General features: G+C 36.4%; 1 protein-coding gene across 1 annotated transcript; it reads right to left on the reverse strand.

Moving 5' to 3' along the window:
- Positions 1-77: 77 nt before the first annotated feature.
- On the reverse strand, positions 78-18,268 carry LOC113499555 (UDP-glucuronosyltransferase 2B37-like). Its single transcript, XM_026880070.1, has 17 exons — positions 18,163-18,268; positions 15,289-15,441; positions 14,961-15,045; positions 14,427-14,619; positions 13,811-14,008; positions 12,973-13,192; positions 12,352-12,571; positions 11,796-12,015; positions 10,787-11,054; positions 8,728-8,880; positions 8,037-8,124; positions 7,428-7,620; positions 6,739-6,936; positions 6,224-6,443; positions 5,853-6,072; positions 5,481-5,700; positions 78-372 (listed from the first exon to the last, which is right to left on the reverse strand). The coding sequence occupies exons 2-17, from the start codon at positions 15,436-15,438 to the stop codon at positions 96-98; spliced, it is 3,123 nt and encodes a 1,040-aa protein (XP_026735871.1). The 5' UTR covers positions 15,439-15,441; positions 18,163-18,268; the 3' UTR covers positions 78-95.
- Between the last annotated feature and the right edge of the window lie 1,994 nt (positions 18,269-20,262).

Here is a 20,262-nt window from a genome sequence, read left to right on the forward strand (position 1 = left end):
GTCTTGAGATTCAGGATGTAGGTATAGGTATATAGCGTCACATCACTAAAGAAGTGATAGAGAATAATAAGCCACAGTATGTACTAATCGTTAATTTAATTTCTTTTCTTATCACTATTTACTTTACATTTCGAGCTTACTGCGTTACTTAAATACCTTAAAAGGCACAAAAGCGCAATCAGAGAAAGTACTACAAGTGCAGCCAGATCTAGATAGAGTCGCTGGTAGAGCGGCACCAGCAGCGCCGGCGAGCGCAGGTGCGGGGCGCCGCGCGTGCGCACCACGTGCTCCACCCAGTACACCAGCTCGTCCGCGGGCTTCATGGGACGGTCGTGGTATATCAACGATTGTTGCTTCGCCTTTTCTTTGTACCTGAAAAGGAAGAAACGGTGATCAAGGTCAAGTAGTTGAGGTTGTTTTTCAAAATTTTTCTTGTCATAGGTAATTTAAATATAAAGTTCCGGTTTTAGAAAATCTCTCGTTATGACGTTGAAATATTTTTTATTGAAAGGACTAGTGGGGCAATTTCCACTGAACGCTGCTGCTTCTTGTTGTTTACAGAACCCTTTAAAGACAATAAACTTACCGTGGATTGCTGATTATCTCTCCAATGGCAACTTTAAGATCCTCAGGTAGCGAGTAAGACATCTTGACTTCCAAACCAATGCCTTTTGCAGCAGTCCTTTTAACGTTAATATGCTGGTCACCAAACACTGGTATACCTATGATGGGGACGCCGGCGGAGACCGTTTCTGTTGTCGATAGAAGACCACCATGAGTGATGAACAGTACACAATTAGGATGAGCTGAAATAAAAAAAGCATTTGCATTAGCATCTGCAGGACCTTGGCCGGACGTAGGCCGATTTGTTTACTTCTGGATTTCCATCTATATGAAATTTTACATTCTACATCTCAGACAATCAAACATCTCAGGTAAGGTCTCTGCCTTTTAACGTCAAATTCTTCTATCACTCGCCACTTCCCTCCACTTCCATCCCTTAAAAAGAAAACGATGTCCACCCAATTCTGCTACAACTCATGTAATTAAGCCAAAGATTGCAATAAATTTGAAACTTACATAGAATGCTAGGTTGTGGCGCCCATTTTAGGATGTGAACATTTTTAGGCACATCCGGGAAATCTTCTTCAAACTTCCAGATTACTGTCTGTTTCAGGTTCCCAAACATCTTCAGAAGACCTGTCTTGATCTCCTCCGGCCAATCCTTACTGTACAAGTTCGATCCCATACTAAAGTATATCACTCCATTCTTATTACTTTCCATGATTGTTTTCAATTCCTAAAAACAAAACAGGTATAATAGAAGTCGCTAATAGAGCAGAAGCAGAAATGAATGATTTTTTGAAAGATTGTGATAGTTTTCAAATATTACAATTTAAATGAAAATCTGAGTACAGATTTTACTTTCTTGAGCATAACTGCGAACGATATCTTTGGTTTGTGAATTTACCTCCGACAGCTGTTCAATCTTTTCACTAGCATGGAACCCTCCAATGGGAATATAGTTCTGCGGCAAAGTGTATACAGCTCCTAAAGATACATGTGAGTTGCCGAGAACGAGGGAGGCATTGTATCGAACATCACAGTATGGTGGAGGTTGACGTCCTCTCTTTAATATCAGAGGCGCGATTAGTCTGTTGTACACTTCGGCTTCTGCAGGCTCATGGTATCTGGCAATCAAAAAGTGCTATTAACATCTCTTCACAATTTTACAAGGGTTGGACTGTCAATGTGAGGAAAGAAGAGAATAAAAAATATTTATTGCAAACATGGTTGTTATGAAGACATGATGCCATGATGGGCGGTTTTATTGCCAAAAGTGGTCTTATAGTTACAAACTTTGGATGGACTTGATTGATCATATTAATAAGTCAATTAAATTTCAAATTATCGTAAAAATAAAGTGATCCGTATTTTCGTAAAACAAAGCTTTACTTACAAATAGTCAAATGCGTAATCTATTATTCTATTCTTGAGTTCACCCACTCGGTCTTTAAATGAAAATGGGACGTTTCCCACAGACAACAGGTCAGTGGTGTAAGCAGGGTTGGGCGCAGCATCGACGAGACTCACTACAGATGAATATATTTCCGCAGATGTCACCCAGACGACTGGAGCATTGAATAATGAGCCCAAGCTGAAGCATTTAATAGCGGTCAGTTCGCCGATTAACAATATCGAAACCCCGTAGCATAGTTGCTATTTGGAAATTATACGTTGGAAAGTTCCTAAAATTCACATGCGATTTTACGTTACACATCGTTGCAAAGTCAAGCATTTTACTCTATACCAATCTCTCAATTTAGAATTAAATACCAATACCCGATAGGGTGACAGTTATTTTTTTTTTATCTTGATCAACCGGGAAGTCTTACAAAAAATATTTTCATTTTTCCTGTTTTTTGTTTTTAATATTAGCATCATATAAAACATTCATTACATACCCTGAGAAAAGATTTACTAGCATCCACTCAAGAACTAGTACATCGAACTCTTCCGTTGGATCATTTAACAATTTCTGAACATTTTCATATTCAAGAGTTTTCGTTTGCATGTGGGTCATGAAAAAAGTCATAAGTCTAGCCGTTATTTGCGGTATTTCTCCCTCAAATATTTTCTTCAGATTAATATGATCAGCTGCAACCAAAATAAGTACATTAAGGAAATATCAAGGAATAAGACAAACTGAGAGAGATCTTAAAATATTTACCCGAGAAAACCGGGCACTTTTGCTTTACAATAAAATACAACAATATTTTCGATGGTCAAACAAACAAGAAATATAGTCGCTTAATCAGTGCAATAATACTATTAATATATCTGGATTTCAGAACAGGAACTTACATGGAAATAAATTAATGTTTTCGCTGACATCGATTTGACGGAGGTTTGCTGGTGGATTCTTGTATTCAATAGCTGTGATATACGTTACCTGAAAACATTGAGGTTATGAATTAATTGAGTTATTATTGTACTAGTAGGTAACAAAATAGACTGGTCTCTGATTAAAAAAAACGACTTCCGTCTTAAGGAATTTAATCCTTTTGTCGCGGTTTCACAAACATATGATTCACATGCACAAAGACACGTAAACTCAGAACAATCAATCGTGGGTCACAACTTTTCACGACATCATCACCTCTGTTCCTGATTAGGTACTGAAGTGGGACTACAGCCTTCAGCATATAAATTATGCTGATAGCCAAAGCATTTTAAATCTTTTTGTTCAACTGACCTCATGACCAGCTTTCAAAAACGGTCTTACGACGGCCTCCCCCAGAAGACTGTGACTCTTTGATGGTAATGGGTAGATGACTAGGATCTTCAGTGCGTCACATGTGGATAATATGAGGAAGCACAATAACAGATTTGGAACTGAAGCCATGGTCTGTAGTTCGATAAAGAAATCGATAGAAATAAAGAAATGTGTAAAGTTTGAGCTGTGCGAAAACAAAAATCAATTTATATATTTTCACTATCTCTAATTCCGGCTAGGTCCGAAAGAATTAGGTGACCCTGATAATTATATCCATGAGTAACTTCTATAGGACAGAGATTAGTGCTTCCTCAGCAATCTATCACCTCCTAGAATGTGATTGTTTCAAAACCGGAGAATTTATAGCCAAGTTTACATTAATAATTAAAATAAAATGCCGAAAAAAATGGTACTTAAAATTAGTTATGGGAACAATATCAAAAAGAGAGATGGAGTTATTTTTTTTGTGCCATCTTTGCAATATATAGAATGCAATAAATGATTGAGTATTGAAAAGATTTACCAATCAAGACGCTATCGTAAATACTGATCACAAGAAAAAAGTATCGGTTTTGTTACGAATGCTGTAGTCGTGTGAGTAAACATTGTTAGAACCAGCAGCATTTAAATGTAAAATCTAGATGATAAAGTGTTATTATATCAGATATGTTGGCTCACTTTTAGTTTACTTACCTACTTTTTAATCCATGATAGCATCTAATCGCATAAATCGAATTTAAGAAATCCAAATTTGTAATATCACTTTCTAGCTTTAAAGGCGCATTTGCGTTGGTCGTTGGCGAGCGCATTCGCAATGTTGAAGATTTTTGAAAAACATGCTAACAGGGACATGGGAAGAATCGTTTTTCATTAGTCGTATGCCCAAACTCTGGTTCCAAAATATTTGTGTAACCCATGACAGAATCTGCATGAGGGCAACAGTTTTCATTAGTTGTTAACGCCAGAATGCGAGTTGCGACCTGAATACAATTTGGTTTAGCAGTTACTTAGGTGCCATAAGTTGCAATTCAATTATTGCTTGGGTGCGAACTGAAAACAGCCCAACGAAAGGCAAGCATTTTTTGTACTCCTGTTATCACCGTAACAATAAAAATAGAGTTTTACCAACATTGCTTGTTTTGTTTTTGTTATAGTAGTACAGCATAAGAAGCTGGTGACAAACAAACAGACAAACGGACCGTTACTAATAGGGTTGAGTTTTACATTTGGGTACGAAACCCTAAATATTAAATTTGCTTGTCACGGTCTTATAATTATCGATAGATAAGACCTAAACAGCCGAAACTGTGAAACAGGAAAAATTTACTCCGGAAAAAAGAAATATCATATCTCGGCTTAGACGTCCACAGCTGATAAAGCATGATTAACATTACCGCGGGGCGGAGATAGCGGAGAGATTTCATCCATCAAGATTAGAAATGACCAAGTACACGCACACGAACTTACCATAAAAGTATTCTGTAACTAATTTTTTTTTTAGGATTAGGTAAAAACAGAATGCTATCCTAATCCTAAGGCTCCAAGGGTTGTCTTGTCCGTCCATCACCAAGCTCTATGATCTATCTTTTGGACCATGATAGCTTCGGCATTTTTCCTTTGCTTTCTTTGTAAACGGATAAAAAATAATAAACACATTTAAGATAATACAAAGCGTTTATTTATTCAATTTCTTTTCTTATTATCTACGTTCTTTTTAGTCACTCGGAGGTACCTGACTAGTATAACAAGTGCAACTACAGCGAGCACTACAAGTGCAGCCAGATCTAGATAGAGTCGCTGGTAGAGCGGCACCAGCAGCGCCGGCGAGCGCAGGTGCGGGGCGCCGCGCGTGCGCACCACGTGCTCCACCCAGTACACCAGCTCGTCCGCGGGCTTCATAGGACGGTCGTGGTATAACGAAGACATTAACTTGGCCTTTTCCTTGTAACTGAATATAAAGAAACAACAATGATTATAGTAAATGTAGTGATGCAAAATGAATTAGTAAAAGTTAATCAAGGACAAGTCGACGTTATTACTATCGTGTAGCGGATCCGATTTCCGTACAGGACTCCCGATTCCCGAGTATTTGTGTGATCCACCAATGTATACCCCGAGTCTAGGTGCCTTTGTGTACACAAGGATTAAATTCCTAAACGAAGGATTTTGTTTATATTACGTTTAAAAAAAACAAGAAACTAACCTTGGGTTGCTGACCATTTCTTCGATGGCAACCTTTAGGTCTTCAACTACTTTGTAAGACAGCTTCACTCCCAAGCCAAGGCCTCGGTTAGCTGCCATTTGAATATTAACAAGCTGGTCACCGAAAACTGGAACACCGATAATAGGTACGCCGGAGAAGACGGTTTCTGTTGTTGATAGGAGACCACCATGAGTGATGAATGCTACGCAGTTGGGATGGGCTGAAATCAGAAAAACATATAAGTGCAAGTTGTATCTAGCAACAGCTTTTTATTGGAAGGAGCATTTTTTTTGCTCCCACCTTGCTACTGTTTTCAGAATACACAAAATCATAATCCTCATTCCTCAGTGAAAACATAAATTCAAAACTTACACAAAATGCTAGTTTGTGGCACCCATTTCAAGATATGAACATTTTTGGGCACATTTGGGAGATCTTCTTCAAACTTCCAGATTACAGTCTGCTTCAGGTTCCCAAACATCTTCAGGAGACCTGTCTTGATATCCTCCGGCCAATCTTTACTTTTCAAATTTGATCCCATACTAAAATATATAACTCCATTCTTATTACTTTCCATAAGTGTTTTTAACTCCTGAAACATAAATGATTTTTTAGCCCAAAGTCACAATTTAAGTTTTTCACCACTAATATAATTAATCAGATGAAGGAGGAGTAGAAAAACTGTATTTGAGAACTAATTTCAGTCATGCTTGAGTTGTATTTGACGAAAGCTTAATATTTACCTTTGATAGTGGTTCAATATTTTCATCAATATGGTAACCTCCAATGGGTATATAGTTTTGTGGCAGAGTGTAAATCGAACCGAGAGAAATGTGTGAGTTGCCCAGAACGAGGGATGCATTGAATCGCACATCAGAGAATGGAGGAGGTTTACGTCCTTTCTTAGCGATCAGCGGCGCAATGAGTCTGTTGTACAATTCCTCTTCCGCAGGCTCATGGTACCTAAAAATAAGGACGACAAGGATAACATTAAGAAGACAACAGGAGCTAATGGGATAGGGATAGCAAAGGTAACAAAGGTACATTGATGGTAAAGTTTTTAGGAAACCTAAATAGGTTAAAGACGGCTGGGAAGAAGAGGTATATTTGTGTAATAGAGGTATATAACACACTTTCGATCTGTTTGATTAAGATGCATTAGTACCCATCTATGGGGAACTGATTTCATAGATACATAGCATATATGCAAGATGTTAAAGAAATCACCAGTTTCCACTTTAGCTTACACGATACTTACATGTAGTCTTCCGCGAAATCTGTGATCCTATGCATAAGTTCTCCCACACGATCAAGGAATGAAAATGGGAAAAATCTAGTAGTTGATAGATCAGTGGTGTAAGCAGGATTAGGGGCAGCGTCGATCATACTGATGGCATGTGAATGCACATCCATAGATGTCGCCCAGACGAACGGAGCGTTGAATAATGGTCCCAAGCTGAAATATTCAAATTTGATCATTAGCTTCAAATAGTTGCAATCATTGTAGTATAGTTTATATTAATTTGTCATACCGCAACGTAAGGTAGTTTAAATAATAGCGTGTATACGACCCAATGCGGGCAATGAGCCCAGGCCAACAAGCCACCAAGTGTGGAGGTCACTGTGGGTTGACGATTTCAGACTCCAATATCTGGTATCCAGGTTTCCTCATAAGTTTAACTTTGAAAGTCATTGGTACATTGCTTGCGTTGGGATCGAACCTAAATCTCGGGAATACAAACCCAGCGCCACTAAAACCCCACGTTAAAAATCCAGGGTCTATTAAAAATGCTAACTGGATTTAGTTTCTTTGTCGCCTTCGGAATCAAACCACTTAACAAATATGTGAAAAATCTACATTATAATACCTACCTTTTTTCTGATTGATTACTTAATGCTTACATCATCATTAACATTTTAAAATTTTAGTGATATACGCAGACGTACCCATTTAGGAAGTAAACGGTCATCCACTCAGCAACTACCACGTCAAAATGTTCATTTGGATCACCTAAAAACTTTTGGACATGGTCATATTCAAGTGATTTCGCTTGGAGACTTCTCATGAGGGGAATCATTAAGCCAGGCATCGTCAACGGTACTTCACTAGCAAGAATTTTCTTCAAATTAATTTGGGCAGCTGTAAGCAATAAAAGTCACATTAACAAAACTACATGTCTCTAAATAATTGGTGATATACTGACAGATAGTGAGAAACTTACTAAGGAAACCTTGACAAAAGGACTAACATGAGTTTGTCAATAAATATACCTTAAATGTGAGATTCAACTACATTTTGACAAAAAGTTTTATTATTTAATGTTTATGAATAAATTATGAATACGCATAAACCTGAAACACTCACGTTAATACGAAAGGTTTTGGTGCTGCCAACAATATACATCTAAAAAGTTTTGAACCTGATAGTTGAAACAGCAATTATATATTAACTAACAGCGTACGAAAAAAAGACTTAGAATAATTACAATTAGAAGCTTTTATAAGGTTTGTAAGATTTTGTAAGGCGCTTTGTAAGGTTTTAAAAATATTACTTACATGGTAAAAAATTAAAAGTTTCGCTGACATCGATTTCACGTAGGTTAGCTGGCGGGTCCTTATACTTAAACGCAGTAATGTACGTTACCTGAAATATTAAGTTCATCAATTTAGTGGTAGAAATCGGAAGACACAGTACTAACTGTTAATTTTCATTCTTAATTAAGCCAAATAATGGACATTTAATATGAAAAATCAACAATTAACATTTAATACAACAGCTCAAAAAAAGGCTACAAAATATAGCTTATATAACATGCCCCCGCCATTTTTCTACTTTAAAAAGCCGTCTAACAAGCGCACGCGCAGCGGTCAAGCGCTGCAGCAATGGAATGCGTATTCGTGTATATATTATTTACACGATACTCGCCGTTATACAATATTTTAATGACATACTAGCTAAAAATAGAATAACTTATCATTGACAAGATATAAATGACATCTGTGTCTTTTTTGCCATATCATTAACTGTTATCGCATTGTGTAAAGTCCGCAAAGCACCATTGTTACTTGCACCACAAAACAATGTGCCAGTGTTATGAGCCCTTAAAATAGGACAGGTTGAAGGGAGACGGCATGATACATTGTGAGTAACTGCATCTAACTTCCACATCAGCAACATTCCTGCTTCGTGAGCTCCAAGTAAACCAACAGAACGAAGGCTCAAACCTTTGCTTCTTTCTTAACTGACCTCATGTCCTGCTTTCAAAAGTGGTCTGACAACACCCTCACCAAGGATGCTGTGACTCTTTGAAGGTAGTGGGTAGATGACCAGGATCTTCAACGCATCACATGTGGATAGTATGAAGAAGCACAGCAACAAATTTATTGCTGACGCCATTTTCTGAAATGCGAAAGAAAATAGGATTGAAGCTTTAGATGTGAAAACACGAAATTTTGGAAATTGTGCAATTTACAGCGGTGTTTTCCCCAGGGAAAAAATATTTGAATCTTGGTAAGGGAATGGTACTAGCTAAAATATTATGTGATGTTTGAAACTGTGCCTAAAAGCGGAAGCATTTTATACCCATACGATACCCAAATTGACATTGGTTTTACTCCTTATATATGAACGTTACCATATAAATACTATATTACAAATTTGTCCGATAGTTGGCCAACACAAGAGAATCCTAAACCAAGGACCATTACTTTTCTTAGGGTAAACATTTTATGACTAACTTTTTACCGGATTGCAACTGACAAAAAATGCTAAAAGCTAAAGTTCCATCCCAATCATTGATGGAGTCAGAATCACTTGCATGCTAATAAATCTTTGATAACCTCTTGAGGTTAAGCTACACTTCATTCGGTCGGTCCACGTTATGTTACAACGACTGATTTCTTTCTCCTGCGTGATCCGGAAACACTTGTTAAAGTGTGGGTCAAGGCTATTATTTACTAAACACATCTTCAACACTGGTTTGACTGAAAGCCGACCCAAGCATGATTGAGAAAAGGTTAGGACGATGTTGATAAATTACAATAAAATGTGACTATTGACTGGGACTCACATTGGCAAGTTGGGTGCGTTGCGTTTAACACTACACTTCTGGCAAGGAATCTGTGACGTCACTATATTTTCGAGAAGACCGTTTGAAAAGACGTCCATGTAATTTTGATTCACTGACCAAAACTAATAATTAAAACGAGTCGTCGTTCTTTAATACTTTCCTTCATGTTTTAAAATAGACACAAGATAATGTTATCGTATAACGTAATACATTACTTCATTGAGAATCAATAAAACCTCAAAGATAACGGTGAATAAATATTTGGAAGCCGTCGTACCAGACGAACGGCCAGACGCCGACTGTTTATGAGATCTTTTCAATGTTCATTCTATTCACTTTGTCGTTTACACTTAGCGGAGACTACGCTATGCATAGTCATTACGCCACTATTAGTCACATTCTTCTCTTTATGGACACCCACCTCCTTGGGGCATAAAACGGTTAGTATTAGACTCTTATTGCCGGCTAAATTTTAAAAATTGTGAAACGTTTTCAGCTTTTGTCCAATTCATTGCAGTTCATCACGCACCGATCAGGCGCCTGTCAGTAAATAGGAACCAAGAACTAGCTCTTTTATAGGTCTCCTTAACAAAAACTGATAAAGAGTAGTTTTTTGTTGGAAAAAACTGTCTCAGCTGTTAGCCTTGCTTAATGGTAGAAAAAAAACCAAAGAAAGAAACTTTACTAAGCAAATTGCAAAAGAGTTAGAAGAGATTGAGATCATAAAAATATTAAAATCACGTGTTAATGTGTTAAGTACTTATATTATATGATAATTGGAGTTATATATATATGACTCTCGTGTCACAATGTTTGTCCTCAATGGACTCCTAAACCACTTAACCGATTATAATAAAATTCGCACACCATGTGCAGTTCGATCCAACTTGAGAGATAGGATAGTTTAAATCTCAAGTTATAGTCGCAATTTCTTCTAACCACGCGGACGAAGTCGCGGGCAACAGCTAGATATCTATAAAAGATTATTTCATTTTTAACTCCATGAGTCTGCTTGATAACGATAATCTTCACAATTTTTATTAATCGATTCTAAATAATGAACTCATAGAGCGGATTTTATGATATAATATCGGGCAAATAAAAAAACCAGGTGAATCATTATACTTATATTAAATCAATATATTTATACATCATATCAGTTTATGTAGACAGATATCCACGTTAAAGACATTGTGATATGACCAGGCTAGTAACTCTAAGAAGTTAAGTCTAATTAGTTTTCTTTTTATCAGATTTATTTTTCGAAAACACAGCACTGTATGCTCGTTTAACTAAAATCTTCATGATGATGTAAGCGAGTATAAGGAGGGCAACTAGGTCTAGATACAGGCGCTGGTACAACGGTACGTGGTATGCGAGAGCGCGCAGGTGCGGGGCGCCGCGCGTGCGCACTACGTGCTGCACCCAGTGAACTAGCTCATCACCCGGCTTTACTGGCCGATCGTGGTAAATGAAAGACAACTCCTTTGCCTTTTCAGCATACCTATTGGTAGAAAACGGGTTTTAGAAAAGATCAGAATATTATAAAGTGCATCAAAGGTTGTCTGGAAGAGATTGCTTTTTAGCGACAAGACCGCCTTTTGTCGTTTATTTTCGCCTTTCTTCATATTTGTTTGCATTGCCCTATTTTGTTTTCGTACTAAGGTGTAAAATAAGGAGTATTCCATTCTATTCCACTCTTAGGTCATTTTAATACATTTTACTAGCTCTTTTAGACGATGCGATAGCTGCGACAGCTTAGTAGAACGACTGCTTGACTGTCCAGTCCAAAGTGCATATTTGTAAAATTTATCACATGCTATAAATAATTATCACATGCTATTAAACGTATAGGGAAAAATCGCTTAAAATATGTTTTGAAGGTCAACCAATATCGTAAAATCAGCTATCTGTATTTTATGACACTGATAATCTGAGGCATTGATAGACTGTCGTTACTACTATCATAATGACAACAACTAAAGGTGTTGCATGGATTTAGAGACACTCATTTACCTAGACTGATATTGTCTGGAAAGTTGTTACGTAAGGTCGATCATTAACGCAATCCTTCATTTTTCTTGACATTTGGTCTGTACTAGGAGTAAACCTTGTTTTCTTACCTATTAGGAAATTAAAAACTAACTGAATTTTATTGTCTAAAATTGTTTTGAAAATCAAATTGTGGTAACCGAATTCCGATGCCAACCGATAGCAATTCTTATAAGTGTTACTTTATTCTTACCTAGGATTACTAATGACTTCTTCAATAGCGGCTTTCAAAGGTCCATCCATCGTGTAAGACAGGTCAACTTTTTTTGCGAATCCCTTGGCTTCAGATCTTAATACGTTGGTAAATTGATCAGCAAACACTGGTATACCAACAACCGGGACTCCAAAGTGAATGGCTTCAGTAGTTGATAGAAGTCCACCGTGTGAAACGAATAGGACACAGTTTTTATGAGCTAGAAAACAAAAATGACTTATTTATTGGGCTGTCCAACTTCATAAGGTCAAGCAATGAAGAAGTCACTGGGCACTCTAGACCCTGGGTTGGTAAATTCAGTTAAAAATGCCAATTTTTGCGTTGGGATAAATCGCATCACATTCCCACCAACTAAAAATATTCCAGACACCTTCAACGGAATCACGGGATCTCTCCCAGAAAGTCCGTACGATTCTGGCAAGCCTTTGTCATACAGGACTAAACGGGTGGTTGTAAAGAACCCTCACCTCTTTTACGGTGGTCCTACCTCCTTTTTATCCAGACTTTAAAAAAAAGTTACGAGTCTGTTACTCACCAAGAATGCTTCGCTGTGGTGCCCATTGCACGATGTGTACATTAGGGGGCAGGTTAGGAAGTGGTTCCTCAAATTTCCAAAGAACAGTCTGCTTCAAAGTCCCCAACATCTTGAGAAGGTTCTGTTTCACTTCTCTCGGCAAATCCTTACTCTTAAGGTTTGATCCCATGCTGAAGTATATGAGGCCGTGCTTTGCATTGTCTAATAAGCTTTGAAGGTCCTGTAAAGCGGAAAGACTAGAAATCATTATATTCATTAACCTCATAGTTATATTACTCCTTGACGCTCGAACTCTCCACCCATTTTTACCAATTTAGTATTTAGTGTACAAGTACATCTTGAATTACTAAAGGTATAAAAAAGGCAACCGTTGTCCAGCATAATATACTAAAATCACTAACTAGCACTATCACATATTAATAAATAGTAAAAATCTCTCTCTCACACACCACAATATCACAAATTACAATGTATTCACCGATATGAAAGTACATTACATTGTGGGAAACTAGTGACAACAGCAGGCTCTAAGTTTGCATTTCAGGACACCAGGAGATCCTCCATTTACATATCGTTAAATATACACTGGCCAAGGAAAAACTGATATATAGCAACATATACCTTAGGCAAAGGATCAACAGTGTCCTCAATGTGATACCCTCCAATGGACTTGTAGATCTGAGGCTGACTCGAGGGGAATCCCATGGATAAGTGAGAGTTGCCCAGCACCAAGGACACGTTATTCCTGACCTCTTCGAAAGATGGAGCCTTCCTACCTCTCTTCTGTATAATCGGAACGAACAAGTCATCGTATGTTTGTTTTTCAACGGCATCTGTTACGCTGTAATATTGAAAATGATTAAAATAATTGAAATTTGCTATTTCATCCGAAAGAAAATATTGTGTTTTAGAGTGAATGTAGTTTATTTGTCTTACTAAAAAACGTCAATAATAATATATGTAAGTATCGTAAAAGTTTAAAGCTTTTTTTTTAACTTAATCGCCTAATCTCAAATGGTGACATAATTGTCTCAACTAGTTCAGTTTTTATTTTTATCAAGGAATTATTGGTAGGGTTTTAACAGATTATCACCAATGGGTTATGTAATCAGTATTTTTATTTGGAAATTAAAAAGTCAGTTTCTAATGCATCCAAACGTGATACAAAAATCTTCATTTTTTGGTTATTTACGAGCTTTTTTTACACTCCCTTTGGCTCTACCCTCTATATAAATACTACAATTCTGATAAATTGAACACCAATATCCATCTATGTCTTTGTCTTATAAACGACGTTTCTTTAGTAATGCCACATCGTCGTTGCGAATTTTGAAAATCACAAACTCTTACTGACTTAACCTGAACCTGAATAAGTGTCTCCCGCATTTAGCTCGTTCGTGGAAATGCCTAAAAGAAATGGGTGTAAATAGGTACATAAGCAATCGATCATAACACTCACAATGTTTCTAAGAAAGTTGATTTTATTCTAATCCACAATTCGTTTACGCGCTGGTAAAAGTTCAATGGTGGAGAGTATGTGGAGGTTGCGTCGACATCGTACGCGGGGTTTGTAGCCAAATCAACTATTTTCAATATCCTCCAGTGTGGCTCCACAGTCGATAAGTAAATCATTGGACAGTCAAATACTGCTGCTAATCTAGAAGGGAAGAATAATATTATTAGAAAAAAAACATTTTGGAAACGAAATTTTTCAGCCAATTTTTCAAACGTATGTCCAAAGTTCTCTTCAATAAGAACCCCACGATACTCGATTAGTATCGAACAATTGCGGAACTTCTATACCCTCTATCCTCTATCCTTTTCAGCTCCACCACCTAATTAGCTCCATAGCATCATAATATTCTAATGACACACAATATTCTCGTACATAAACATCGAAAATTTCAGCTTGAACGAAAACCGGGGTCTCTAACTTGCAAGATTTATTTTCGAACAAAGCGAGAGGTGATAATACACAGGAGCTAGTTAAAAAAACTCTGTTCACAAAATACGAAAATAACTCTTCATGGTGTATATTTAATCCCCCAGGGTGTATATTTAAGTTTAATACTTACCCAGAAGGAATATCGCTAAACATCCATTCAGTGATCACTGCATCAAATTGCTCTTTTGGGTTAGTGAAAAGTGCCTGAACTTCTTTACTTTCGACGTACATCTTTATGATCATTGACATCATGAATACTAACATTGTTGGATCCATTTCTGGTGCTTCTTTGTTCATGATTGATTTGATATTTATTAATTCCTCTGCAAGTAATACGAAATTGTTAGGGCAAGTTTCGATGCTTTTGGTCTTCACAAGCAGGATAGCGCAGTGATTAATTCATTTTTTCTACAGAAGAAAATAAGCTCAAGGTGGATTTCCCTACAAGCCGAGCTAGCCCGGGCCTAAGGCGGCAAAATTTTAAAGTTTTCATAGTAGTGATAGCAGTCTGTGATCCCGTGGACAGCAGGAATACTCGAAATGTGTCCGTTAACCACAAATCCACCTCTACAAAAGGGTCCTGCAATGCTTAGTTTTGCTACTCTTTCCAATACGTATAATAAGGTTTTTTGTGCGTTATTGCAGTTTATAAACTATTACTTACCAGGCAATTGTACTGAGGCGCTGACATCAATATTTCGGTATTTTGGAGAAGGATTCTTGTATGGTATCGCAGATATGTATGTAACCTGCATGAAAGAAAAGCCGTTATGAGAGTTCATGTAATAAATAGTCTAAAGGGTTCTACCTAATCAAAGGACTAACATCACACACAAAGTATTATAATTGACATTATGGAGAAATGCAAAGTGACAGGAGGTCCAAAGGCCTACCAAAATACACTGTCTAAATCTTAATTTTTAAATTCTTATCCATTCCACTCTGTTGTCATCCATTTTGAGTAATATGTTCTAGTTCTTGTCTGTCCTTACCTCATGTCCAGCTTTGAGCAAATGTCTGACAACCCCTTGTCCAAGGTTTCCATGACTCCGAGCCGGCATGGGGATCACCACCAGGAACTTGTAAGCCTCGCATGATAACGCAATGCCCAACAGCAACAAACACGTTACCAACAGCCTCATATCCTGTAACAAGAATAAAAAAAATAGGGTTTATAAAAAGAGTTTTCATACAGTATAGGATAAAAATTATACTCTATGGATTTTGTGGACCTATGCTAGCTTAAGGTCAACCTCATGTTATCATAATTTGGCTCGTTATGCAATAAAATTCCTACCTTAGGTATTTCAATAATAAACGGAAGCCCGTGTTACGTGTACGGCATTAGAATTTAAAACAAAGTCTTAATAAAAACATCTTAATCATACTTATAAACAGGTTTTGTCTCAGCATGTTAAGCATTTTAGTAAACATGACGAATACGAATCAAGCAGAAAAGGATAGAGTTATACAGTTAATTAGCATTGTCACTTTTTAACGTAAATACACGGAGGAGCATATTATTTGACTTTTAGGTATATAGGTGAGGTTTAGTTTAATGATCTGTTTTAAGAATAAGAAAAAGAAAAAATACATTTTCCATGATTAGGTACCAAAGGGCAACGGCATTTCAATTGCAATTTTTTTTATTCTAAGCCACCATGGACCGATTCAACAACGATAACACCCATAATAACCCATAAAAATTCAAATTCAACTTCTATAAAATAATCTAATTTCCAAAAAAATGTGTTTTGTGTTTTCTATAAATAGTCAATTATAAGTTAGAAGTTATATATTTATCTCAATTATGACACAGTTTATCAGATGATGTCAGACAATGTTTGTTACATACAGTGACTTTCAAAAATAGTATCTTTTGCCATAGTACTATGCAATCATTAGAAATTACCACCATCGACTACTTTGCAGAGAAAGAATACCTACTTACTGCATGTTTAGGTAATATTCGACACCAAAACAAAAATGTTAAAAAGCTCTTTGCATCTTGGACCTGTGTCCGGCACTCTTCCCATGAAGTTATCAAATCAATGATAAGAGATTGACTAGACTTATAGAACTGTGGTATGGTCACCACACAACAACAAGACAAGTAATTGTGTGGTCCGGGAATACAGATTGTTTTTTTTGCTCGATTTGATTATTAATTATTGATTTTGATTTTTTCTGCACAAAAAATCCCAAACTTGATTTAATTGAATCTTACTTTCGTATTAAATAAAAAAGAATTCAGTTCAATAAAACTAATGAAGCAAACCAGCAACCTCAAAGTATTATAATCTTGGCAACAATACATGTGCGCGCTTCATTGCTATTACTTTTAAATTGAGATTTTTATAAATACGTACAGCATCTAAAAATAACTACGGCACAATAAATTATACTTAGTATTTAAATTCTTTGAGATCGTCCTAAAATATTTATGTCTTAATAAATAAATAAATACAAAATATTTGCGGTGTGAAATCTTAGAAAAATTTGATACATACACAACACAATCACTGAGTAGTCGCAATCTGACAGATAAATTGAAAATATTGCCATTCTTTGTATGACAAAATCTGTCAAATGATTTAGGGGGAACTTGAGGTCGTGGTGAAACAGGCCAAAAAATTAGCCTCACAAAAAAGCTATGTGATTATTTTGGGACGTATACAGATTTAGGGAATAAAAAAGGGGCTGACAAATAGATTTTGTCCAATTCTTAAAACTAACCAAAATGCTAACAAAATTTCATGAGAATCGTTCAAGCCGTTGCAGTGGAGTCCAATTACGTATACCGTGACACAAGAATTTTATATATTAGATAGAAACAGTGATATAAGGCACATGTGTGGTACAATATACCTATATTATGCATTATGACTGTACAGGTTTAGACAATAATCGTGTCAATTTATCAGTATAAAACCATTTAATATCAGTTAATTGAATTCGGAATGATAGATTACTGTTAACTATAATGATTTGTTTCAAAATGTTTGATACGTTTGAATGCGTGATCGTTTCACGTGAAACCTCAAAAACCGTATCGCTCGTCGAAACCACTAAATGCAACGAAATTTTGTTTTAAAGTTAGATCCTAAATAGTGGGAAATTGCTTTTCAAGCTGCAAAAATGTTTTATGTTTTTTATAAAGAAAAACGACTCCCGCACTTTATAATTTATTCCTTGTCCAAACATTCAAAACACATGCGCAATGACACCCAGGCTCAGGGCATTCGTGGATCACACAACCCTCCAGTTTCAGAAAGCTCAGCAATGAGTGAATCGTTTTCAGCCTATTCATTTTAAGGAAAAATATAGAATGGAAGCTTAATGAAAGGTAACGAAATCCACATACTACATAAAGTATACAGAACAGCAGATATAACTCTTAGATTTTAGATTTGAATCAGTCTTTAGGTTAGGAATCGAGAAAAACCTTTATTTTCAGTGATTTTATAATACTTTATTACGTTGCCAAGACCGCATGTATAAAAATAGTAACTAAAATTATGTCTGTCTATTCACAAGTCAATTTGCGATGCAGTTGAGTTCAAGAACTTCAGTTAACATTTACTTTTGGTACCATCGTACTCATAAACTGATAAAAATATCCAAAATCTGTTATTTCACTTTTGTATCAAATGTACCACTCCAAAAACAAATCCTAATGAAACTTTGTTTACTTATAGATACTTCTTATACAAAAAAGTACAATGGCGGCCTCAACCAGTCAACTAAGAGGTGGTTTACCACAATTGACAGCAAAGTCATTCCAACAATTTTATTATAATTGCAGCACAGTATGTACTGCTCTATAATTAAAAGCAAACAATTTATCAAATTACAGATTTACTCACGTTTATATTTTTAATCCACCTTAAAAACGTATAACGTCTTTGGACTTACGTGCGTTAAACACGTTTAATACGATTGAGAGGTCCACTCTTTAATAATACATCAAATTATATTGTTATCACACTTATACAGCTAATATAATACTCTTCACTCGTCTTTATTCGTAAACAAATCTACTGATAACAGCCTTGATAGTGATTAACAAAAGATAACTTATCATCTCAGTTATTGTTAGAACAGCTTTTTTTAATTTTGCAGTGACTGTCTTGATTTGTCTTTTGAATAGATACGGTTGACTGGGTACTGGCTGATTTGTTCCAAAGTAATATTGTGGCGGGTGAGAAAAGAGATCGTACTCTACACCATGGGTGCGGTCACGCTTTCGCAACCATTATAATGTTACTCGAAGAGTTGGTGGTAGACCCTCAGAAATTCCAATACAGTCCAATATAATAAAATTCTAAAATCAGCACCAGTATCTTTATAGTGGATGTTTCAATCTATAGAACTTTATTACTCATTATCATTATTATATAGCTTTTTTCCAGTCGGGTCGGCTTCCAATCCAGCCGGATTCAGTTTAGTACCATTGTTTTACAAGGAGCGACTGCCTATCTGACTTCCCGTTCCCCCGACTTCCAGTTACTTGGGCAACACGATACCCCTTTGTTGGACTGATGGTCAGACTTTCTACCTTTGGATGACCGTAACGACTGTCAAAGATGTATGAAAAACAGAAGGTGCCCAAAACTCAACGTGCCTTCCGAAACAAGAACTAACTCGTTATGTCGTCGATGGTCACCCATGTGTCAAGCGTAGCTTAACGAGTTATCGATCAAATAGTCCAGTTATAGCTTTATTACTCATAGTGGAAGAATAATATCTTAGTACAGTCAAATAAAACAGATGTATCAGCTAAACTACACCTGGATTCGTACTTACGGTTCCCACAAGCAGCCATATTTTATACGAATTGACAGCCGTGACAAATAGCGGTGGATAGAACATTTATCATCGTACTGACCTAGCCAACCGTATGTATTGCAACATTTTACATGCATTCTGCAAATTTCATCTGTTTTTAAATTTTTATAGATATTTAAAGGATTATCTTGGTAGCGTTGCGGTTCTATGTATAGATTTCGTACGCATGAGGTAGGCTCTTTTTTAAAGTTACATGTATTTTCCTAATAGGCAGTCGCTCCTTGTAAAACACTACTGCATAGCTGCAATCAGTCAGACAGGAAGCCTACCACAATATTGTTGAGAAAAGGTTAGAATGATGATGATGTATTTTCTTAATTGGTCTTATACGCCACTGATTAACGATGATGAAATCATTGTGAGAAAACCTCGATTCCAAATATTGAAATCTTAAATTTTCAACCCACGGTGAGCGAGTGTGATCTATGACAAAACCATCCTTATATGACAAAAGGCCGGTAGTTTGCCCAGTATGCCGTCTATAGACTGGTATATAAAAATATAGGAGGCCAGTGGGATTGCCCGAAAGGCTTCCCGCGGTTCCGGTATACAATGGGCAAAGAAATAACCACGGGTGGGTTTTCGGAAGGGAAAGTCTGATAATTCGTTCTGTTCAAACCAAAGCGGGAAGAGTGATTTGATGATGTCCCATTTTTAAATTTTCAGTTCATTTCATATGGACATGAATACATACATATATTCTTGCGGGCTGGAATACTAAGCTACGACTATTGACTTGGCAACACAAAGTTCTTTTTCTTTGGTGCAATTTCCCCAGATTTTCTCACCGTTTAAACCTTCCCTGAACTGGTACGAATATTTCAAGACTAAAATTAACCAAATCGATTCAGCCGTTCTCAAGTTTTAGCGAGACTAACAAACAGCAATTCATTTTTATATATAAAGAAAGAAGATTGTGTGTTCTTCATGAATACTTTGCACATTTAATATCATTGCGGGTTTTCCGATGATATGGCTAGTTACGTAATTTATTGTAATTAATTATATTTAGTTACAAGACTGCTGCAAGCTGCCTGAAAACACCTAGCAACAGAAATCGATTGACACTCATATATTTTCATTTCATATAAATAAAATTACTTTTTTAATATTTATAA

This window comes from Trichoplusia ni, chromosome 12 (genome assembly GCF_003590095.1).
Source record: "Trichoplusia ni isolate ovarian cell line Hi5 chromosome 12, tn1, whole genome shotgun sequence".
Taxonomy (NCBI): Eukaryota; Metazoa; Arthropoda; class Insecta; order Lepidoptera; family Noctuidae; genus Trichoplusia; species Trichoplusia ni.